General features: G+C 29.8%; 1 protein-coding gene across 3 annotated transcripts in view; it reads right to left on the bottom strand.

Moving 5' to 3' along the window:
* LOC119609744 (dynein heavy chain 10, axonemal) overlaps nucleotides 1-25,610 on the bottom strand; it is a 68,850-nt gene that overhangs the window by 16,179 nt on the left and 27,061 nt on the right. For 2 of the 3 annotated variants that reach the window (XM_037964645.1, XM_037964647.1), the window contains exons 14-30: nucleotides 23,721-23,909; nucleotides 21,390-21,495; nucleotides 20,939-21,129; nucleotides 20,567-20,875; nucleotides 20,361-20,503; nucleotides 20,096-20,300; nucleotides 19,868-20,027; nucleotides 18,961-19,805; nucleotides 17,413-18,873; nucleotides 17,268-17,339; nucleotides 16,884-17,150; nucleotides 14,623-14,824; nucleotides 12,309-12,451; nucleotides 10,847-10,999; nucleotides 10,612-10,789; nucleotides 10,416-10,547; nucleotides 5,384-5,595 (exon numbers count right to left, since the gene is read on the bottom strand). In XM_037964645.1, coding sequence (XP_037820573.1) covers nucleotides 5,384-5,595; nucleotides 10,416-10,547; nucleotides 10,612-10,789; nucleotides 10,847-10,999; nucleotides 12,309-12,451; nucleotides 14,623-14,824; nucleotides 16,884-17,150; nucleotides 17,268-17,339; nucleotides 17,413-18,873; nucleotides 18,961-19,805; nucleotides 19,868-20,027; nucleotides 20,096-20,300; nucleotides 20,361-20,503; nucleotides 20,567-20,875; nucleotides 20,939-21,129; nucleotides 21,390-21,495; nucleotides 23,721-23,909 — 4,968 coding nt within the window. The remainder of the gene's footprint in view (nucleotides 1-5,383; nucleotides 5,596-10,415; nucleotides 10,548-10,611; nucleotides 10,790-10,846; nucleotides 11,000-12,308; nucleotides 12,452-14,622; nucleotides 14,825-16,883; nucleotides 17,151-17,267; nucleotides 17,340-17,412; nucleotides 18,874-18,960; nucleotides 19,806-19,867; nucleotides 20,028-20,095; nucleotides 20,301-20,360; nucleotides 20,504-20,566; nucleotides 20,876-20,938; nucleotides 21,130-21,389; nucleotides 21,496-23,720; nucleotides 23,910-25,610) is intronic. The other variant, XM_037964646.1, reaches the window with a different exon arrangement.

The raw sequence follows: 25,610 nt of genomic DNA, 5'->3' as shown, positions 1-25,610 counted from the left end.
AATCTACAAAAATAATACAAAAATTGTGTAATATTCAATTTCTGCGGCTTTTCATACAAATTATCATATTTTTTAAATTGATTCTCTTAAATGGAAAGTATTTTGTTGTCTGCGTAGTATTTTGAAATAATAAACCATTCCTCGATTGAAATTAATCATACCTTTTCAAATCTATTGATTTCAAATTGTTCGAATTCCATCACATACCGGAATATTTGTTTATTTTATTTCGGCACAGTCAAATATAAAATAAATTTTTAAATGATATCTAGAATGTTTTGCTTTACAACCCAGCAAAAAAAGAACTTCCAAAGAAGCGAAAAAGAAGTAGAATTTACTCCATGGAAGTACTGAAAAATAACTGAAGAAGTGATGATTTTAACACAGGCTTGTCATAGGAGGGATGTCCTTTTTATTTGATTCCAAATTTACTACTTCTGAAGTCATTCTCAAGAAGTAATTTTTATGATCCTTTTTTGCAAGTTATTCGAAAGTGAAATTGTATTATTATAGAATGCAACTAATTTGCCTTAAATAATTTTAAAACTATAAAGGGTAATAGATACATGTAATAAAACAGAAGCCGAAAAGTAAAATGTTTTATCTCCCAAGAATGTAAGAACAAAAAAATATCTTCAGCTTTGAAAAAATATAATTATTTTCCAATCTTCGGAAGTCTTTAAACATCACTTCCTCAGAAGGTTAAAAAATTCACTTAGTGCTACTTTTAAAGTGGTGATAAATGGTATTCTTTTGGAAGTACTTCGTTTTAATTTTGCTGGAATGCTTTCTATAAATCTGAGTGATAACAGTAAAGGTAAATTAAATTGTTCTGAATGTAGATAACATGTTTCAAAGAAAAGGTTCATTTATGATCTAACCTGATATTCGAAGGATTGAACGTTATATTTATTATAACCTATTGGTCCTACACCCACCTTAAAGTATACCGATCGAATCAGAATCGCTTTCTGAGTCGTCGTTTGACATTAGCCCCCATTAAAAAATATCTTAAACGTCCAAAAATTTACTTATAACCATTAGTATCGCGATGACATTCAGCATAACTAACCTTTATATAAAATTACATGCCTCTTCCCAAATGTTTGAGGATCGGCCCATATTTGACCCTAGCTCCCATATAAAGCCTCTTTTAGAAATTTAGTTTTTCATCAATAAATTGCTTAAATACATCGGAATTAAGGTAAAATTCAACAAATTTTTTATGAAAAATAAATAATTTATCTTCTGTCGATTAATTTTCACAAGATTAAACAATTTTCTTCACAAACATGAAGATTTCAGATTTTCATGTATAAAATAATTAAATTTATGTAATCCCAAAATCCCGTAAAATCCCGAAATCCCGAAAAATCCCGGGATCCCGAAAAATCCCGGGATCCCGAAAAATCCCGGGATCCCGAAATATCCCGGGATCCCGGGATTGCAATTTTCAAAATCCCGAATCCCGGGATTTGTAAAAGCCAGTCCCGTTTGGCATCCCTAATATAAACGGCAAAATTAAATAAATTAAAATTTTATAGAATTTTTATTTTTTAAATACACTGTGGTGAAGGGTATATATGATTCGGCACAGCCGTTATTCATATAATTTGAGTTCTCGATTATTTGTAAGTCAATTATAAATGTAAAATGTGATATGGGCTGAGGTCAAATGTGGTCTGATCCACATTGAATTTGATAGGGGTTATATAATAAACAATACTTTTTCAGGCTTATACTAGTTTAGTTCATTTATCGCTTAAATATAATTTTTAAGAATGTTTTGTGTATTATAGTCATTTTCTGACAGAGATTGTTATATGAAAACTAGAGTCAAAATTGGACTAAACTTAACAAAACATTACAGTATGATTCTTGGTCACTTAAAGCAGACTTTTGTTAAATATGTTCACTATTATTTCATAGTAAACGTACTTTCTAGCAATCAAACATTTTCCGGATTTTCCAGGAGATTAGATGTAATTATGAACCGATATTAGCCCTTTCCAATAAGGTTTGTATTTATGACAAATAGAACATATGTTATATGTATACCAAATTCAGTATAATTATATTATTAAAGCCCCCTTCACACGAGCACACAAGTAATATGATCTGTCAAAATTTTGTGTAGAAGAGAACGGATGGGATCGTCTAAACGCAATATGTAATGAAACCATCACACATTGAGAGAAAATACGGATGGAAAATTTGACAGTCGTATGGCTCTCTTCATTTTTTGAAATGATTCAAAAAACAAGCAAGTCGCATTAGATCAGGGATGTATTTTTATGTAAAAACATACAAAAAAAGTGAAACAGCTGTTCCATCTTACTTTGTTATTGTTTTATACCAATCGTGTAAACACAAAAAATATAAATCATAAGACTTTTATTCTCTTTTTTGTCATACGGATGAAATTTCATTTTACTTTTTCATTAGACTTGTCGTACGTAAAGTGTGACCGTGTGAATGGCCCTTAATTGCTTTCAAGCTATACACACTAAACCATTGTTAGGCCTTTTTGGTTTTAGAAAATTCGTATTTAAAAAGACGTATCCCACACAACTTACAGAAACAGCTGAAAAAATATTTATTCGTCCAAAAATAAATGTATCATTTTTTTAGATGCTACTATGAAAAAATCATATTTATAATCACTATAGTTTTCGTTTTATTCAGTTTTTTATCTCTCCTGTTAAGTTTTGAAAAGTGTTGTTACGCCCTTTTGCATTTCAGGTGACGATATGTATGTACATAGTTTAATCGAATTAATTTCATAGTATTTTCTTCTGTTATGTTTTTGAACCAAAGAAAATTATCAGACTATTGCAATAATAATCGGGTTTTCTTTTTGGAGGAAAGTATCCTAATTTTCAAAGTACCACTCTAGGGGGTTTTTCCTTTTTTGAATTTCGGGTAGTGCGTATCAGATTAAAGACATTTGTTACAAAGCTCTAGTATAAGAATATATAAGATAGATCGGATAATGTTTAGCCGTGCTACACCAGCTCAGATGTTTTAAATATGGGCAATTTTGTGTCAAGTGAGCCAACTCAAAAAACCGATTTGGATGAAATTCAACTTTAAGAATACGTACCATCATACTAACCTCAGACTTCTTCATTTTGAGGAGGCTTCTCGTCCTGCTCTCGTTAGGGTCACACCATAGGATCTTTGTGGTTCTTGTGGTTCTACCCACGGTTTCATTATTCCAAGAGGCCTTATGGGTTTTTCTCACCCATAATTTTAATTCTGCCCTCGTTGAGTCAAATGTTTGCCGACTACTCCCTGGTACCCATATGATGTGAACCTTACCTCTGGGAGAGTATTCGGTTAGTGCTTCTTTACAAATACGGTTTTACATTTAACTTTATCATCTGATATCGACCTACTTGCCTTCTGGCTGTCGGTAAATAAGTTAAGCCCTGTAGGCGCCATATTAATTCTAATCCAATTCACGCATTCCGTTATTGCTCGGACTTCTGCCTGGCTAGTATTGTGATCAGGTAAGGTGGTATATTTCTGTTTCTGGGTCTTCAATATAAAAACCCAGGCCCACTTTGTCCCCCAATTTAGAGCCATCCGTGTAGCAACGGATTCCTACTGGTATTTGCTCTAAAGTTCCGCTTGACCAAGACATTCTATCTGGGATCAGCGTTTCAAAGTTTTTGCCTCTGGTATGCGATCGCGCACGTCCGATGATTGTGTATATCCTTCTAATGTGTCCAGTATACATTGATGATGTGTCCTATAACCGCTTTTGGTCAGTTCGCCTAAAGTTATGAGCCGTTCGGCTGTAAGTGCCGCCTCATATCTTATATATGTTTCAATGGGTGGAATATCTAGCATTGTTCCTAGAGCCTTGGTTGACGTAGTGCTCATGGCTACACTTATACCCAAGCAGCATGTACGCTGAACTACCTGTGGTAGTTTGATATTACACATTTTTTCCAAAGTTTTGAAGCATAACTTAGGATTGGTCTAATTACACTTTTATAGAGCCAATGTGTCATAGTTGGACTAAGACCCCATTTCATGCCTATGGTTCTTCTACATAGCGCTCAGCACCGATGTGCCTTGTTAATCCTTTCCTCTCCTTACCTCCATCTTAATTTCCGGTCAAGTATTACACTTAAGTACGTAATTTTGTCTGTTACAGGTATCTTCTTGTCCAGGAAGCAGGATTCAATATACTCAGAAATTTGTGTCTTTCTTGTGAAAAGACATATTCTAATAATTCTATTGTTTCAATAAAAAATTACACTATGATACAAAAGTGAAGAAAATAAAATACAGGTGTTCTCATATACCAATTACATTTCGTTATAGTCCATAGAGTACGAATAAATTTTTAGTTTTCTCCTATCACTTCGTTAACTAACTTTTTAAGAGCAAAAAATGCGAAAAAAAGTAATTTTTTAAGTTTTAATTTTGAAAAATCATAAGTTTGGTAGTTTTCAACCGATTTTTAAATCTGATATTTTTCTTTAAGGATACAAGTGTTACATTTTAATCCAAGAAGAGAAATATAAAATTTTATAGTCAAATATCTGAGTTACGGTCGTTTAAGTATAAAAACTCACACTTTTTTTTAACAATTTTTAATTTTCAACAAGATCTACTTTGGGCATGAGACAGTAAGTTCATCTTTTATTACCTTCGTAAAGAATAACATTAAGGAAGGTTTCCAAAACTTGTCATTTCATAAAAATTTATGAAAAACTGGATGGGTTATGCTAAGTTTTCTAATAGCATGTTCCTCGAATTTTTTCATTTTTCCATAATAATTTTCCAAAAAATGTTTATAAATATTTTTTAAACTTGTTACAAAAAAAAAATATCTCTTTTTCACATCTTTTACTTTTAAAAAGTAACTAAACGAAGTGATCGAGAAAAACTAAAAAAATATTCGTACTTTATGGACTTCAACGAAATGAAATTGGTATATGAGAACCCCTGCATTTTTTTCGCGTATCACTGAGTTATTTGTACTTTTTTAATAATACTCACTCGATAGTTTTTATTTAAACATTTCGAAAATTTAATTTTTAGTTTTTATGATTCATATATTATTTTAAGAGCATAAAACATTTTTCGAACATAACTTCGAATATTTGGACATAATATTGTCACTAGATGTACGCATAACTACTAAATTTCAGCAAATTCGGAAGACAATCACAGCGTTAAAGACATTTCACAAATTTACTATTAATCTCTGTTCAATAAGTAATACCTAACAATTATTGTCTCTTGTATTTTCAATTATAAATTATAAACATATATATGATTATAAATTAATATACATAAATTATTAAAATGTTTCATGTCTCAGGTTTTACTATCACATGAATAACCCCATAATATAGATACTTGCCTTTCTGAGTAATTCAAGAGTTTTTTTAATTCTTAAAACCAATAAGTTAAAACGATCTAATTCTTGAAGAAGTACGACACCAGTTGGTGTTAAACTCATTTGAATTTGCTTTTTCACACGCCATGTTTCAAACGCTGTTGGTAATTTGTCCAATATATCTGATGCAACGTTGTCAATAAATTCGTCACGGGTTATGCCTCCAGAAGTATCGCCTGTTAAGAAATATACAAATTTAATGGGATAAAATGTTTTATTGTAACATACATACATACATACATACATACATACATACATACATACATACATACATACATACATACATACATACATACATACATACATACATACATACATACATACATACATACATACATACATACATACATACATACATACATACATACATACATATATACATACATACATACATACATACATACATACATACATACATGCATGCATGTATGCATTTTTTCTCTATGGGGTTTTCCTTCCAAGCAAAATATTTTTTTGCAGGATTATATACATAAGACTTCCAGCCTATATATATTGCAAAATTGTAAAAGTTTTTAAAATTAAAAAAGTGTGTCACTAACTAATTTTTTCACTTTCTTTTTATTTTTTGTCAATAGCTTTAATATAGCTTAGCAATAGCAATAGCTTTTGTATATTCGTTATTGTACTAACTAAAGACGCTTAGGAGATAAAGTCTTTGAAAGCTTATCCGTGTAACATCGCTTTACGTATTAGAACTTGGTTGTTGACATTTGTCACCAGGTTTTTCCAATTTTGAATTTTTTAAATTTTTTTAACTTAATCAAATACAGAAATTGAGATAGCAGTGGTTAACGGATGTAATTAGATGTTGTGGTACAACAGCCACAAAAGTTTAAAACTTGAACGTAATTCTTTTAAAATATCAGTTTCGAAATTTATATTCGAAAATTATTTGAATTATTGCTTAAATTAAGTTTTTTGTTATTTTCAAATATACAATCGGAGGAGGAGCATGCAAAAATATTCGAATGCAAAAATTTTGCAAAATTATATTTTTTTTATTTTTGTGGTATTATATGTATATCATACAAGGATTTATGCAAACATTTAACATAACATCATAAATGTATATAAAATGTCCTTGTAAGCTATTAAGATGTTACTTTTACCTAACCACATTTTGCCAAAGCACATCATGGATGATGCTCAAAATTCGTCAAATTTCTTAATACTTTAATGTAAAACTGGGGCGCGTCAAGAAAATAAAGTAATTGTTGGTTTTGTGGGCCAAATAAAATGTACCTAGCTTCAAAAAGCATCACTCTATAAATATTTAATTCCTTTAAATTATAATTTTTAATTGCATTCCCTTATAAATCAACCTCGTAGAAGTTTTTTCTTAAATTTTACTAATTCGCGATTTTTCAAAAACTATAACCAATTTAAAAAAATACTGAAATTAAATTTCTTACTGTGTATTTTTAAAATTTCTTAAAAAAATCTTCTTATTTTTACAATTATGTTTATTTTTTTTTTTTTTAAATATAACATATTCTAATATAATTTAGGTGAAACCGCTATAATTTTTGCGCCCCTCGATCGAAATGATTAACGCGAACGGATTCATCACGTGTTAGGGCCTGTTTATATTCACACAAAATTTTTTTTTGATTTTTTTAACTCTAAAATTAAAAAAACTTTGATAATTGCTCATATGTATCTGATATACGTAGGGGAAGATCTTAAAGCAATATTTTTTTTTTCAAGCTAAACAAAAACAAAATATTTTATAAAAAAATTTAAATATTAGAAACAAATTGTAAATCATTAATATACACACACAGAAAAAACTGAAAAACGATTTCAATTACCAAAACCTCGTTTTGAATTATTTTATTTATTGAAGTTCAACCTATAACAAAAATTGTATATTCAATTACTACTTATAATTGATTTCGTATAAAAAATTTTTGGTTTTTTTATATTTTTGTTGTAGTTAAATACGTATTTGATTACACATTTTTATGATTCAAATACAAAATGAATTGAACCCTTTTAAAATTTTCGATTAATCGTTTAATTGAAAATTTTTTAAAATTAAGTTTTTCTGTGCAGAAAAAACTGAAAAACGATTTCAATTACCAAAACCTCGTTTTCAATTATTTTATTTTTTGAAGTTCAACCTATAACAAAAATTGTATATTCAATTATTACTTATAATTGATTTCGTACACAAAATTTTTATTTTTTTCTATTTTTGTTGTTGTTAAATACGTATTTGATTATACATTTTTATGAATCAAATACAAAATGAATTGAACCCTTTTAAAATTTTTGATTAATCGTTTAATTGAAAAATGTTTAAAATTAATTTTTTCTGTGTACGCTATAAATAAAAAATTAAGTGGAAATTTTTCTTTGACGTAGTAAGTATTTATACAATAATTAACAATTATATCCATGTTTTCCAATCTTTATTGAAGAAAACAAAACATTTGCTGTGAGGAATATATTTTGGGAGGGTGGATATTTTTCAGCGGAAAAGCATTGCAGCATTAAGAATGTAATTATAATTTTTCAAACATGTAATTGTAATTTTTCATTAAATTTTAATTAATAATATAATGCATTTTTTGAATTGTAAATTTAAAGATATTTTAATATTTCTCAATAAAGATAATCAAGCGATATCTTATATTTATCGTCCAGAAGAATATCACAAGATATCTTAATTTTTTCTCATATGTGATTATCTAGGAATTGCTTTCGTATTGCTTAGAAGTTTCGTTTCTATCGCACAAATATGCTTGTTCCGAATTACTAATTTTATTTTAACTGTTAGTAAACCTCTTTACCTCTTGCCTCTTGCGGTTCCATTTGCAACTGTTTTTCACACACACAGAAAGAAAATAGCTTATTTGTAAGTACTTATATAAGTGCGAGAGTGGTAAGTACTTGCCTCCAATGTCATCACTGTGTTTAAATAATGAGTAAAAATGCTAATGAAGCGGCTTTTTTAGCTTTTTATCTCATTACTTTACAATGTGAGTTTTTGCTGGGTACATATATTATCTTTATCCTAAAACGCGACCTTAGTAGTTTTTTTACGTACTATTACTAAAAATAGTAAAAAATCTAAATATTTTGTAATTTACCGTTTTTTGATGGTGTCCATTTTTCAGCTAAAGTAGCGTTTGCATGAAAAATTTATAAAATATTAAGTACATATAGTACATACATATGTTTATGCATATCTAAAACAAATTATCTACAAATATGTAGTTAAAAATATACATAAATTATTCTTCATATTATTTAATTGTCTTTGCATTTAAAATAGTTTTTTACTAAATTCTGTATATTTTCGCATATTTTGTGTACAAAATTAATACTGGAAGCAATAAGAAAGATGTGAGTTTTAGTGGTTGGTGCGACTGCTGAAATATTCGTGGAGTATATTATTTACATATTTTTTAAAAGTATTTAAATATTCCTGGGCGGTAATGTAAAGTACTTTTGGTGCTGTCATTTGTGTTGTTGCTGCATACATAAATGCATATGTACATACATACATATATATGTATACATTAGGGTGGCCTCGTTTCAATGAAGAAAAAATAAGGTACTTACTTTCCCACTAAAAACGATAGCTTGCTTTATTCTAATATAAAGGATAAAAAGTCTGTTTTTAAGGTTTTTCTCATTTTTTTCATAGTTCACGCTAAAGAATGATATGAAATATTTCCAGCACTAAAATGTATTATTCGTCATTGAAAGCGCATTTCACAAAATTCCCTATCGTAACTTTGCGTGATATAAATATTGAAAAATCCTTAAATAAAGAGCTTTTTTCCACCAAATATTGACACCAGGACAAAAATTTTGATAAATGGCATCTTAAAATGAACCAAGATTTTCTCCATACAAACGGGCCACCCTAATGTGCATACATACATATGTATGTCCAGATTAAACAGAGTTACCATATAAATATTTAAAATATATTTTTTATCTTTACCATGATACAACCATAGAAAGGTAGAATCAGTAGGGAGAGTTGTCAATTCTCTGCCTTGTTAAGTCAGACAAAAAATAACTAAAAACAGAAAAACTTAAAAATCTTCAAATGAAAACCACGAAAAATACCATGAAATGATTCTTGAACGGCACACGCAAACAGCATTCCACACTTCTGTATCTTATTGGTTTTACAATATTTTTGATTCAAATTATTCAATTTTATTATCTTAACAAAAAATTTCCAATAATTTTTATTTGATGTTTTTCTTTATATTTTTTAATTTTCTTTTCTGTGACAATTCAAGGCATGTAAAATTGAGAACGTACTTTTCTACTGATTCTACCTTATTATTGTTTTATTATGATCTGTACTACATATACAAATTTGTTAATCTTCACATAATATTTAATTATTTTCCAACTCGAATATACAAATATTTTGGAATATGTATCTACTCAAAATTTCAGACCAAAAACAATTATAAATCCTTATTTAGGAATGAAGTCCTCTCCCATGGCTACACTGTAAGTGATATTAAGTGCAGGAACGAATGGATGAATATATGAACGTCTGTAGTGCTTTGTATAATTGTAGTGTTTGTGTGCAATTGTAGTTGATGGTGGCGTTGGAATAAAAATGTGCAATAAAGTTAATTGCAAAACCACAACTAATTAATTAAATTTAATTCAATTGAATTTTAAAAATAAAATATGTATGAATTTGAACTTGTTTTTTTTTAGTATTTTTTTTTTCTTTTTTATATTTTTTAGGTATTTTAATTTATGTATGTTGTTGAATTTGCTAATGGGTGGCTAATAAGTATATACATAGTTACAAATTAAATAATATTACAGTAAAATATGCATTTAGCATACGAAAAACTACAAGAATAGTATATATTTATAGGTTTGAATTATTGTGAGTACATATTAAATGGATTATACATATTAAAAAGCCATTCGGTTTTCTGATGACAGGTTACCAGATACGTTAATAAGCTTTAATTGCACTTACCAGTTTGAGGTTGTAATTCAATGAGAGAATTCCATATACTACGTGTAGCTTGAGTGTAATATCCGATTTCTGCGTTTGGGTGTAAACCAAAGACATCTGGTTTATTTACTAAGGGCAATTTATCGATATGTGCTATAACAATTTGAAATTCGTTATATAAAATCGAAATACATTTTTATTATATTCTTAGTCAAACCGATAAAATCTTCCTTTAATATGACGTCTTCGCTTGGAAGGCAATAGTCCGTATTATCATCCTTATAGAAGTGAAATGGTTGAAATGAATCGAAAAGGAAATCTCCCATGTACTCATTCATGTAAGTTCGAGTAATACGTCGATCGAAATCGTCTATAACACGCCCGCCATACATGACCTTTTTTGATGACATATTCAGTACTAGACCAACAAAACGATGTAATTTTGCACTTACCTCTCCAATCAAGTATTTTAGACTGTTCCACGGCACGTTACCGTCTTTGATTCGGTTTAAATATGTTTGCAATATTTCCAAGCATACATTGAAATCGGATTCATTGAAATCGTAACAAATGTTCCAACCCAATTTATCGTATTTTCTTCTTTCCTAAATAGGACAAAATAAATTTCAAATATGTAGCTGACATTATTGTATGGAAACAGAAAAATAAAATGGATATTGTTTAATTTAGTAAATGACAACGAAAGCATATTTATTATTCCGACTATATTTTCAAATAATTGCTGCATTATGTTTAAAGGAATTCTATACATACATATGTACATAAAAATGCATCCCTGATCTATATAGAAAAAAAAATAATTCAATAAATGCAGCAATTTGTTAAAGCTAGTTTACATGAGCAAACAAGTAATATGATCTGTCAAAATTTTATGCAGAAGAGTAGGGATAGGCTCGTCTAAACGTAATATGTAATTAAACCATCACAAATTTAGAGAAAATACGAATGGAAAATTTGACGGTCGTATGGCTCTCTTCATTTTTTTAAATGATTCAAAAAAAAAAAAAAAAAAAAACAAGCAAGTAGCATTAGATCAGGGATGCATTTTTATGTTTCATCTTACTTTGTTATTGTTTTAATAGTATAAATATACAAACAATATACATATGTAAATCATAGGACTTTTATTCTATCGGTTTATTCGTTATTTGAAATTTGACAATTTTCATTTATTCGGACGATTAATCGTTAAAAATTGATCGATGATTGATAATAATTATAATTATAAAAAATGGAGTATGCAGAATTGCTCTAAATGGACTCTAGTTTGTTTATTTTTTCAATAAAAATATTTTTGGAAAAAATACCTTTATGCCTAAAAAAAAAATACTTTTTTGGTTTGAGTTCAGTACCATTTCAAAGTTTCCATTTTCCATGCCTGATTTCAGTCCTGATGCTAAATTATTCAATAGTTTTTGCAGAACCTGTTTTTACAATCTTGGTAATTCTTTCTGGGGTTGTTATAACATTGTTGGCGAATATTATATTAATAAATTACATTAATAGTTTTTTGTTAAATATTGATGTCTTTTTTGTAAAAAAGATTTAGCCAATGTTTTTGGCTTTTTTTATATTTGTTATCCATTTTTTGGGATGATTTTAGCCATTTTTGGTCACCAAGAGTTGGAACGCCATTCAAACCACCTCTTTAAAATTTCAGATCATTCCTTTGCTTCGTACAAAAAAAAAAGAAAACCCTTAAAAAAGGACCTGAGATAAAACCTTTTATCCTTTAACTCAGCTTAAAAAATATTGAAGTAATCTTTAATTTTCATTGGGAAATCAATACTTCATTTATTCTACAAACTAACTGTGTCACCCTAATAATGTGTAGCAATTATAGGTATGAAAATAAGAAAATGCAGAGTTAGAAAAAAATTAAATTATACTAACTTGAACTACACCATGGAAAAAAGCCAAGACGTAGACTAATGGCAAAAATGCTCGATGTGTACAGCTTTCTAGACGTTCTTGACGAAGTTTAAAGAATGTTGAACGAAGATTCAATTTTAAACCATTTGGGGGTTCTGTTACAACTAAAATAAAAAACGAAATATAAATAAATAATTTTCTTACAAAAATTCTTAGATTAATTAAAAAGTAATTAATTGCAACATAATCTTTATCAGTGGAAAGCAAGGTTTTGAATAGTAGGATATTTAACATAATTATAAACTCAAAATCTTTATTCCGGGGTTAAAGTTGTGAAATTGGGGGCCAGGTACAATAATGGACCAATTTCAATCATTTAAAATAGGATTCCTTATTTCTATAGCATGCTTACACAGACGGACGTACATAGAAGGCCATATAGACTCAGAAAGTCATTCTGTGGCGACTGGTACAGTTTAATGTATCAGTTAAAATATCATTGTTGAAAACAACTAAAGATATGCCAAATGATCTTTAAACAAAATGTATAAAAAATGTATTTTAATTCTCTACATACATATGTACCTTAGAGTGTCCCGAGGAACAGCCTTCTTAAGAATTTCAAGTAGAAATACCACTCAATCGATGCGTATTAATGCACTGAATATGAAAAAAATAAAAATAATGATTTTTTTGGAATGGTCCTCAGTTCCCTACCAGCGACTGAAAATCCCGACCTCAGTGTAATTTTTGAAAAAAAAATATTTTTGATTTTTTCAAAATTGGTTTCAAAAACTCCGTAATTTTAAGGTGATTACGGGAAAAATAATTTTAAAATTTTTGTATAATATTTTTGTTCCACAAACTGATTTTTAGTGAGTTCGTTGTTTTCGCTTTTTATCGAAATCGGTGTCAAAATTGTCGTAATTTATACATCCTATTCGAAAAGATAGCAGAAATTTTTTTTGAATATGTTGTACTGAGATCAAGGTTTTCAATCGCAGGTAGGGAACTGAGGACCTTGGACAAAATTCGGATGTACTAAAAAATTATGTTCCATATATAACTTGTATTGTGACAAATTTTGGGTCTTATAACTTTCGCGTTCGAAAGTTTTTAATCAGAAAATTTATAAAAAATCTAAGGAATTATACTTTTTGCACCATTTTACTAAACAAAAAACATACACTTTGGTGCATTATATTAAATTGCGAAATTAAGCTCAATCTTCTTCCTATAAAATCAATGATTAAAGGATGATTTTAAATTTATTTTGCAGTTTCTGCTCTGGAAAAAATTACACTCAAAATCAATGGTTTTATCCGCAGATATGCAGATGATGGAGTTGGAATTTTTTAAAAATTATTACAATCATGATCACTGATACAAAAACCTTTTAAAAAAGCATGATATCACAAAAACGAGAAACATTTTGTTTATTGAAACGATGCCTAATATACATACATATACACCCTCTCTCTCTTAAATAGGTTCACTCTTTTGTTTACATTCAAATAATTTTTTTATTAAAAATGATAGACTAATTAGCGAGGCAAGAATTTTTTGTCTTTTCACCTATTGATCCTAACAAAAATTTCCAAAGTATTTTAGATAGCTATTTCTTTACTGTTTACAAAATTTGTTTTAATTCTTTGTAATTTATTTTTTTTTAATTTAAATTTTTTAATAATTTTTTTTAATTGTAAAAATATGTATGTAATACAAAAAAACACAATTTGTGTTCGAAAAATTAAAAAAAATATGCAAAATATGCTATAAAAATGTTATAAATATACAAAATATATGCAATTTATGCATTTATAACAAAATATGCAAAAATATGCTACAAAAATCGATGTTACAAATTCTTTGATTCGAAAAGAAAACTAGTTGAAAGTTATTTTGAGTAACTGATTACAAAAATGCATTTGCATACAATTAGTTTTGTATGCAAATAAATAATTATTAAAATTTTAAATAATTATTAAAATTTTAAATATTAATAATTATTAAAATTTCAAATATTACATTACTAGAAAGATAAAAATTAGTGCAATATTTAATATTTTTTTAAAATACTATATTTTTGAATAAGACTATGCTGAATGATATTATTTTTATTGATATAAATTTGCAAAAATATAGATTTGGTACAATCTGATTAAAAAATTATACTTTTAAATGCTGGTTTGTACAATTTGAAAATTGTATTTGCCATTCCTGTCACATACTGATTCATTTATTTAAATCAGTGTAGGAAATTTTTTAATCATCATTTATGTATGTTAAAAATTAAATAAATAAAAATTAATAAAATAAATTAAATTATAATTACCTTTTAAAGACTTTTGCAATATGCCAATTGGAAAACTGTCACTAGCATCAGTTGTAATCCATAACCGAAAGTCCGGATGTGGTGAATCTACTTTCTCCAAATATTTTTCCAATTGCCGTACAAAACTAATTAACAAATGACCGTTTTGTAACATTAGCCACATTCCTTGTCGAATAGATTTATCTAATAAATTCATGGCGGCCTGAAAAATATATTTAATTAATAGTGTGTATTTTTGTTGTTTGTATTGTGGCTTTAAGGACGAGAAAAAAGAGAATAGAAAAACCGGTCAACCGGTTTAGGGAATCTTAGCTTATTCTAAAATCCCTTCGCATTTTAAAAGTTCAGGTAATTCTCATGGACAATGCAACACTTCCAATAACTTTCAACCCCTAATATAATATAATCTTAAGATACTTATAATATACATATAACCTTATTAATCTCGAATGGTTTTTACAACTAAAAGCTTCTTTAAAAAAAATTGTAAAACTTTGTCGGACTGTGTTATTATTCACTTCAAAATTTAAGTATCTGTTGAATACAAAGCAAATAAAAGTATTCGAAAACGTGATTTTCAAACCGGGTTATTCGATATTCGATTCAAATTATTTAAGTAAAAATCATTTTATAACTGCTATTCTGAGTGATTTGTTTTTATAAACAAAAATAAATCACAATTTAATCACTTTGGTTATGTGGCCGATTTATTTTACGTTTCGTGTTTAAAACACACCGTAAATTCTAATTTACAATTGAGTGTGAGCCAAATGGTAGCAAAGTTATATGGTGGACTAAAATTTTTACATTTTGCTGTGCCAAACGATATCTTTTCATCTATAAAAATTGTCACTGATTAAACCCGATTATATATATAAAAAAAGTTTTTTAATGTCTTTCAAGAATTTTATTAATCTCTCTCTTTTTTAATATTTCTAATTATATTTTAAAATAATTTATTTTCATTTGTCCAAAATTTATATAGCCATTGAGTTAGTAACATTTTATTCACCTCATAACTAGCTTTAATTGTATGCGGATTTTTTCTGAATTTTGAGCATTTACACACGAAAATTGAAGAAATCTAACTAAAGAATCATTCAAGTCTACATGAATCATTTTTGTACGTTTATACCAGTATCAGTGTGAATCTAATAAACTTTATGATGATGTTTCAGTGCAAGAGAAGTGAAGTTTATTTAATGTAAATTGAGTTTCTGTTGTAGGCTCAATCATCCACACACACATTGCATAAATATCGAACCGAATGAAAAATATTGGATTGAAAGTTCGTGACTGAATTGATAGTTGATTATCATTGGATTTACTGTAATACTTAAACAGATACTACGTACTTGTGCGTACCTTGCAGTACGACGAACTAGTTCGTCAACGGTGATTTTTTGAATTTTCAACGCACTAACAATGTTATTTACTGGTGAATATAACATGGGGATGTCATTGCGTGGGCAATTGATATCCTATGCATAATTTGTTGCCATTAATATCACTAGTTCAACATAGAATTTATATACAAATGGACACTTTCAACATTATATGTAGTCAGAAATTTGCCATGCAGCCACTTTAAGCACTACCTGTGACTACTAAAGTGACATCTTCTAAAGATTTATTTTCATAAACATCATGAGACAATTTATCAAACGTGAACTATAATGTTGAAATGCAGTGAACGTTTCGACAAAATATCGACCAATTTCTTTGCCAGAGGTAACTAGTTACTTGGATATGCGGTATTATAACTAGTGAAACGTGTCACCTTTCGTACTGTAGGGTAAATATAGAAACTCTAAACATGGTACAACAATAAATATGTTGGTATGACGAGGAAAAGCTCGTCGGTGTTATTGCAGATATGTATGTGTATGTAGTAGTTGATTCATGTTATGAGCAAGATGTTTAGTTTTGTTTCTTCTTCAATTGACATGGTGTACAATTGTTGGAGGGATGAATGTTTTGTTCTTTAGGTTTAATGAATGTGTGAATGGTTGGCAGTTAGATTTCCCCTAGTTTTGTTTATTTGTATGTATGTATGTTGTACTCGGGTTGTTTATCTATTGTTTATTTGCTTTGCAGCAGAAAATTGACACAATAGGCGACGTGCGTTGTCCATGTTTTTTTGTAAATATGTAGAACATTTATGTGTGTTTGTTTGGATGTTAATGAGTTTGGAAATAAACTGGCTATACTCAATAAAATAAAACTTCTAACAAAAAGACAATATTATTTGTGTTACTTACCTTTTCCTGTCCTTGTCCCAATGATATGTGGCAAAAGTTACCCAAACCACCGCCAACTTGTTCCGCCAATTTCATCAAATCATTTGTTGGATCCGAACCGGCACTTAATATGAAGCATACTGGAATAAAGCATGTTGTTTGTTCGTATATGGCGGCAAAACTTACAACGGGTGGCATTATAAAGAACTCATCCATGGTGTCGACAATATACTGATTTATCGAACGGAAAATTCGATCGATACGGAAACAACGTAAAAACATTAACTTCTGCAGAAAGAAACAATAAACACTTGTTTATTTTATTTTCATGCCATGGGAATGATGTTAATATAGTAGTGATAATGATGTTAATATAATAGTTTTTTTTATTGATGATTTACTTGCCTGGAAGGGATTGCAACTTATGTTGAATTCGCCCGGACATGGTACTTCTTCAGGATTTTCTAAATCATACCACTATAGATTATTAAAAGAAATGATTAGCATGAAATGTATATATTTATAATAAATAATAATCCTTGCAAATTACCTCTTTCCATTCTTTTGTAAATTTTAGGACATGATCGGGCAAAGTTTCAAACGGGTCTGGAAAGTCTGCAGCTAACCTTAATATATCTTCCCAATTTTTTTCCGATAGCCACTTTGCAGGACAAGTTCGATCACTTTTAGTTAATAGTACTGATCCTTTTATAAAGAAGTCTAATTCCGCTTGACTTAAGATACTATCTCTCAAAGCAAGTTTTGTTGCAATTTGAAAAGAAAATAATAGTTTATGTTTTTCAAATATACCGGTACAACCATAGCAATATATGTTCTCTGTCAAAGTTTTAATAATATTATTTAAACGTTTTGCCAGGACCGTATCGGGTACAGATTTCCGCAGCGAGAACGTAAACACATCTAGATATGCAGCTAACGCGTACTGATACATTGCGTTGACAGTAGACATGTCAGAGAGCGCAAAAAATAGGACAGCTCCTCTTTTCGCGGCTGGTCTGTAACCATCTCGTAGTTTCTCAATATCTCTTTGTGTTTCGGCTGAAAGTTTCAATTGTTCTAATACAATGGCTGCTTTGGATTTTGTGTTTTCAAGAGTTTCAATTAATTCAACATTATCCAACATGTTGCCTGTAGATGTTGCCAATTCTCTGAGCAGAGAATCTTCCAATTGCTGCAGCAACTGCTTATTTTCACTTGTTTGGGCTATTAATGTTTCTCTTTGCGCTTCTAAGTCAGGTCTCTCCGCTCTTACAACAACGCTGAGAAGTTGATCCTCCAGGCCTGTTTGGGTAACGGTATAATTAATAACCATCGCCTTGGCATAGACTGCTGGATCAAATTTTGGATTAGAAAACTTTGTTGTCAAATAAAGTCTAAAGTTCGGATCGTAGTCGACATCTTTGTCACCCAATATTAAAAATTTTCGTCCGCTGGCAAACTGTATATTCTTTTGTAAAACATTGTCTATAACTGGGTCAATATAGTCGTCCACATCTTCAAATAACACTGGAATACCATACATAATAGACATTTCTAGTTGTTTAAGAAAGTCGCTGTCGTTGAATGATAAGATTTTTAAATTATTTTTTTGTTCCTTTTTCTTTATCCATGTCCATGCTTGCAATTGGGGATCAATACACAGGGGAAATCGAGAAGACCTAACAGTCAATATTCCATTCTGAACCGAAAGATCGTCTGGTGGTAGTCCCTCTGATGACCATGTTGAGATCTCTACGTCAGTGGTAAGATTTTGGTCAATACGAAACGGAATTTGAATGGGAATTTCATTGTATTTAATGTCCTCCAACCAGTCATCAAACAACATGGTTTTGCGATATTCCCATGAAAACGCACCCGTATATGCTAAGAATGAGGCACATAAAAGACATTGGCCCACTATTACAACCAATTGACGGCCATAATTATCGAAATCAATGCTCCAACGCAATCGTTCTGAGCTCAAACCGCTTATCAATTTGTCGGATGCAATCTGAGCAGAAATAAAAAATCAGTTGTTAAGCTAGATTGTCTATATATTAAAAATTTTGTTAGTGACTAACATAGAACACTGACATACCAATCTTCGTTCGGCTTGCTGCATCATTTCCGTCAACGCTTTCATCTGCTTCATGGATTCAGCATATCTGTAGTTTAGTGAATCTAGTTGTGCTTCTAGCTTCGTAATTTCATTGTTTAAATGATTCAACAATTTTATTTGTTGCTCCTGCTCTTGAACCAAAAAGTCGACTCGTTCTTTTTTAGGTTTTACTTCTTTGTAAACCTCATAGAATCCAATGACGGCTCTTACAAACTTTAAAAGACCAGCACCGGCAACAGAAATTTTTTCCATTTCATCAAGATTTTGGGATTTCATATGATTACGGCACTGGTTAATCTGTTTTCCTGTCAGTGCTTCACAATCCATTTCCATCAAACTTTTAAGAAAGCTGACATCCGACATCATTCCCTTTGCCGATTTCCAGTTGATTTCTTTCATGCCCTTTAATATTGCAACACACTCACATACTACTTGCACTTGAGGCGGTGGTGTAGCAAAAGATCTAATTTCAGTAATTTGTGCTTTATCTAGTTCAGAAAGAGCTCTTCGAGCTTCGTCTAAAGCCGGCAGAGCATCAGCCAAAACTATCTCTGCTTCCTCCTTTTCGACTGCAATTTGTTTTCCCTTTATTTCAACTTCTACAGACTTCTCAGATGCTTCTGTCTTTTTAATATTTGCTTTCGTAGTAGCATCTTCAATTTCTACCAGCATTTGTTCACATTCTTCCGAAGCTCTTGCCACATTATGCTTTTGTTCGGTCACAATAATTCGCAGTTCGTCAATTTGCTTTGAAGCTTCGTCGATTTTATGAATGCCTTCCTTTAGACGATCTCGCTGTGTCGAAATGAACGTATTTTTTTCCTCTATGAAGTGAAAAGAAAGATTTTGTTTTTTAAAGTTTTGAAAAGGGCCCCATTACTCTAACCTAAAAGTTTCAAGTATGTATTGATATAATCCAAATAGTGTTTAGGTGTAACGTAATTATTACGTCTTAATTTCTGTAAATAGTCCTTGGAATAGAGGTGCATTGTACTGTGTACATAAACAACGTGTTTTATTATGCTTTCACGGTGAATAGAAGGAATCTGCAAACGATATATATTAAGTTTGATAATAAAATTTCTATTTTTTTTTTATAAGAAAATAATTTTACTAAAGCGTGTTCGGTAAGAAATAACTTTGCTACGGCAGATAAAGCCTGTTCCGGCCACGGAAACACCCAATCAATGTACGTACTCCCAATTAGTCCAGGGAAATTGCGACATCGATTGCGCAGTGCATCACCAGCAGGTGACATACACATTACAACATGCATATTCTGAGCACATGTTGCTAAGAAATAAGACCACACTGAGTCCCTTAAATATCAAAGATTCAACACTTAATGAAAAATTTTTGAGAAAATATTATTAAATTACTTCGATGCTAAATATCCACTTTCTTCTGCTGCTGTACGACATCCACTGACGATACCATCCTTCTCTTCATCAGTAAAAAGAGCTGGTACCAGACCAACTGTCAAAACATTATTAATTAACTCTAAAAAGCCTTCCTCAACAATCTTTTGGAATAAAAAATTTTAACATTTTATAAGTTAGTTTATGTAAGAAGTTTTTGCACTCACTTGTGCAGCCGTAAACAGAAATACGGTTTTTTTACATTCTACTCCAGCCATTGTATAGAGAACTTTAAGATCATCACGGAAAGATTGTTCATTGTAGCCTCTGGCAACAGTTATTTCATAAACTTCGCATTCAGCAGTAAACGCCGAAAGTCTAGTTATACATTTCTTGCCACTACCACCAACACCCACAAGCAGAACATGTCCTCGATGCATCCTTAATGTCCGATGCACTCTAGTCAAATGCTCTAAGCAATCTTCAAAAAGGACTAGTGCCATTTTACCTTTACGTTCTTGATATTCTTCAAGAATCTTAGAAAAAATTAATTTACTCTTTTAAATTCTATAAATATCAAAGTAGATTTCATATATTACCTCATTAAACAAATGATATACGGCTTCATAATCTAGAAGATCTTCATAAAATCTGGGTTCGGATTCGTTTGCGGCATTTCTGAAATCACCAAATAAACAAGGATCCCTCATTACATGATCTGTCAATGTTACAATAGTTCTTTCATCTTGTTCAAAGTCGACAGCTCCATATTGTTCTAAATTGGCAGCCTCTATATTGAATAATATGATATATATACATATTTTATTTAATCTTAATCAATACAATCAAAACATGCAAATCAATCATAGCAGAGATGGAAAGTTAAGGTTTTTAATATGACAAGTTATATAAATAAGATATAAAGGTGGTTTGGGTGCAATACTTTTAAAGAGTTATTTATAGTTAAAATTGTATTTTAAATTCCAATCAAAAAGTTCATTTATCCAAAAAATGAATTTTCCATCTCTGATTCATTCCATCATCGTTTACCTTCTGCTACTGTTTTTGGATCAACAAATCCATTTTCCACCTCAAAATCAGGACTGAACGTTTCTCTTATCTCATTCTCCACTTGGCGTCTCATCATTTCCAAATCCTTAAAAAACAAATGGTAATAAAAAGTGACTTCAAAATACAAAGAACAAAATAAAAAATTTAATTTTGTCTTTGGTTTAACTAACAACCGTTGGTGGTTTCAGACACAAGTTAAATTTCAAAATCTTCTTGGCTGAAGGTGCATGCGTCTTTGTTGCTATACTCCAACCAACATACTATAGATGAGAACAAGAACTATTAAGTTGTAAACGTAATTGATTGTAATTTTTAAGCAATTGCTGCCAATCACTTAAGTCATCATTAATTCTATTTTGTAAATTGTAAAGGTGTGGTTTTGTCTATACAACGAACATATTTGTGCCCATATATAAATACATAAATTTAAACGCGTCTAATGTTGTCGATGCCAATTCTTCGTTTTTTAGATTTTAAATATGTTTCTTAAATTTATAAATAAATTATATATAATTTATATACATACTAGCTATACCCAGTGTGCTTTGCTACCCTAAAAACAATATAAATATCTCTATTAGTTTCCCAATTATACGAAGTTTTATTTTAATGGACATCGGAGATACCGTAGCCCCAATTGTTAGACTGAAATATGGATAATGGTACTTCCCATGTTCACATGAATGACATAATTCTTCGTGCAAAATTTGAGGATTCTAGATCAAAATATTCACTTCGATGTCAGAGTTGTTAGCACAAAATTTTCGTGCCAAATTTAAACATTTTATCTGTAATAGTTTTCCAGATAAACTATTTTTTGCATTTTATTCATATGGGAGGTGCCACGCCACCTATTTCTAGTTCCCTCATTTTTTGTCCTAAGTATTCATTTCGATACTAAAGCGGGTCCGAAAAATTTAGATGACTCCAGCTGTTATATTTTATCAGGTAATTTAAGGTTTTCTTTATATGGGAGGGGCCATGCCCATTTTATACCCATATGTTCATGTGGATGTCAATGTTGTCCATACAAAATTTAAGGGTTCTAGCTATTGCAGTTTCTGAGATATGTCAAAAAATTTTAAAATAAAAAGTAGCCTATAGTTCCTTCCAGACATACAGGAAGACAATGTGAAAAATTCAGGAAAATCGGTCAGGCCGTTAAGCTGCCTATAAAGTCCAAACATACAAACACAAACTCATTTTATATATATATATATATATATATATATATATATATATATATATATATATATATATATATAGATGTATGTATGTTAGACCGGCTCACTCTGTATGGAAAAAACGTGTTTTTGTTACCCCTCTCAAAATTTACCGCGCTTTGTTTTATGATGATTCCCAAAATATTTTAAGTCTAGCGATGGCCGTTCGTGAGCTGGACCAAATTTAAAAAAGGTACTTTTGCATTATTTTTTTAAAAATTTAGTTTTGTTTTGAAACAATATATTCAATATGAGGTATTGTTTGAAAGGGGTTTTAAAGCCGCGTCCAATGATGTATTAATCATAAAAAACCTTCTCATAATTGTCATATTCTAAAAAATTTAAAATTTTTAGGTTTTTCACTAATATAAAACAATTTTCCAAATTTTGCACACCACTATGCAAAAAAAAACTTTCAAATGATACCACATATTGTATATTTTGTTTAAGAAAAAACTGTAAAAATAACTAAAAAGAGACTTTTTGGTAACCAGTCCATCTCACGAACGGCCATCGATAGACTAAAAATATTTTGGGAACCATCATAAAACAAAACAAAGATTTTTTGGAGCTGGGTAAAATATTGAATTGAACATGAAAAATCGTGTCCTTCATAGGATATTTTCTTGAATACTGTCCAGCTCACGAACGGACAACACTAAACCCAAAATAATTTGGGTAACATCATATTACATAACAGCGAATATTTTGAGGGGGGTCTAATGTATGTACATAATAGAATTGGAGTTTCTCCATATCTGTATTTTTAATGCAAAAACCACCGGTATTTTTAATACAAAAACCACCTGTAATTTTAATACAAAAACCACCTATTTGTGATATTAATAAATTTCAATAGTAATCAGGTATGTGATGAAATTCATTCCTAGAATAGAATATTTAATATTAAGTTTTTGCAGTTTCTCATACAATTCTGTTGTCTGTATACTATTTTGCAAGAAAATAATAAAACATTCTTCTATCAAAACTCATAACACCTGTTCAGATCGCTCGAATTCCATCACATACCGGATTTTTAATATATATTCATGATCTTAATTGGTCTTGTCAATAATGTTTCTCTTACCTTCTCCGATATTAGGCGGTCACAAATAATTCGAGTAAACTCATTGCGCCATACACGTACCAAATCACGGAGAGTTTTAAAATAATTGGAGTGTATAAGTAGCATACCAGCAAAAATTCGAGACAAATCTTTCAAATTAAATATGTAGTGGAATTTCGATGGAGTAGGTGGTAATTCCACAATTACAATCTAAATAAAAGAAAATTAGGAATAGAATATTAACTTATTATACACAGCGTCAATTAGATAAGGATTCCTCAATTACCCTTAAAAAAGTAAAGAAATCAATCTATATCTATACCTACATCTACATTTATATCTATATCTATATCTTTAAGGTTCGTGAAAAAGTCACGTCATTTTATTGAAAAAATAATTTGGAACAGAATTAACACATCTTCCAATATGCCTTTAAAATTGGTGGTAACTGCATTGTTATTTGGTGAGTTTGGCAACTTCTATGAAAAATGATGTCAAAGGAGAAGTTCGTTAAAAATTTTCCTTTATTACCTCAAAATTTTATTTTAATTGCCATTGGAAGTTGTAATTATACTAGGGTCTCATCACTGTTTCGGAAACAACTGACAGGTTAAGAAAGCTCCAAGACATCTCAAAAACTCTCAGAACCTTAAAACCTCATTCCAATTGATTATATTATATACTTAGAAGTTGCTTTTTTCTTTTTTGACAAATATGTAAAAATCTACGAGTTCACCTGGCTATTTCGATAAAAGCTTTTTTATTGTAATTTGGAATATTTATTGATTGTTTTTCAACTTGTAGAACTATAAAATTGCTTACTGATTTCTTTATATAAAACATTGTATGTGATGTGACGTGATATGACAAAAGTTTCTCATGGGGAAATTTGCAATATTATTGAAATTATTAGTCCACAGAGTTTTTGAAATCGGACAAATATTTCGACTATTTAATAACATTGTAATTAAAAATAGCACTCGAATAAGAACTTTTAATTAATTTAATTTTGACATACACAAACGTTCAAACTATTTTTTTAATTGGTCTATGATTAGCCATATGTTGCATCTATACAAAGCAAACATTTGATATACCCAAAAAAATGTATATATTAACTCTAAATATCACCATCCAAACCATTACAAACACACACAAAACTTTTAAATGTACAACAATCATATTACTGACCCTTCTAATGATAATACAAAAACAAATATATTTTGTTTTTACAGATTTAAAATAAAATGAAACTTCAACAACAATTTGAAAAAATTCAAGGAAAAACGTAAATTTTCATTTTGTTTCTGTTTTTATTTGAAATTTGTTTCTATTCTAATTTTTTTCTTTGTTTAAATAAAACTCAAATAAAACGAAAAAATCCAATCGTTTTATATATACATCAAATCCTAGGCCTATATCGGGCCTGTTGTGCGCTCCTTAACCAGTGCCTCAGGTGGGAATCGAACCCACCACCTCCGGTCTACCAGACTAAAACACTAACCTACCGGAGGCCGAATTTGCGTCTTACAGATCTTTATCTTTTCAGTTTTGTCTAAGATAACAATTGTTCCAACAAATATTTTCCGATAAAAGTATATTTAAATATTACACTTTAAAATAATAAAAACTATAAAATGAAAATGCTACTAAAGGTGAAAATATTATTGAAACCTTCGTTGGGGTCTTTAATTTAATAAAATTTTAATTTTTTCAAATCGTTAATGGTACGTACATATGTGGTTAATAAAATGCCCTCACAAATTTTACTCTTTCTGAAACTTTTTTTCAAAAATATATTTTACAGTTTCGCGCAAACAGTTCTACCATATCTTCATTTTTCACACCCCAATCGATATACAAATAGACATTAGTGGAAATGACTGTCATTATCGTATGTATTGCTGGGTA

Source organism: Lucilia sericata, unplaced genomic scaffold, assembly GCF_015586225.1.
Source record: "Lucilia sericata isolate MDLA Ls3-8-SP2 unplaced genomic scaffold, ASM1558622v1 Contig001052F_arrow, whole genome shotgun sequence".
NCBI lineage: Eukaryota > Metazoa > Arthropoda > Insecta > Diptera > Calliphoridae > Lucilia > Lucilia sericata.
This window is presented reverse-complemented; position numbering and strand designations above follow the sequence as displayed.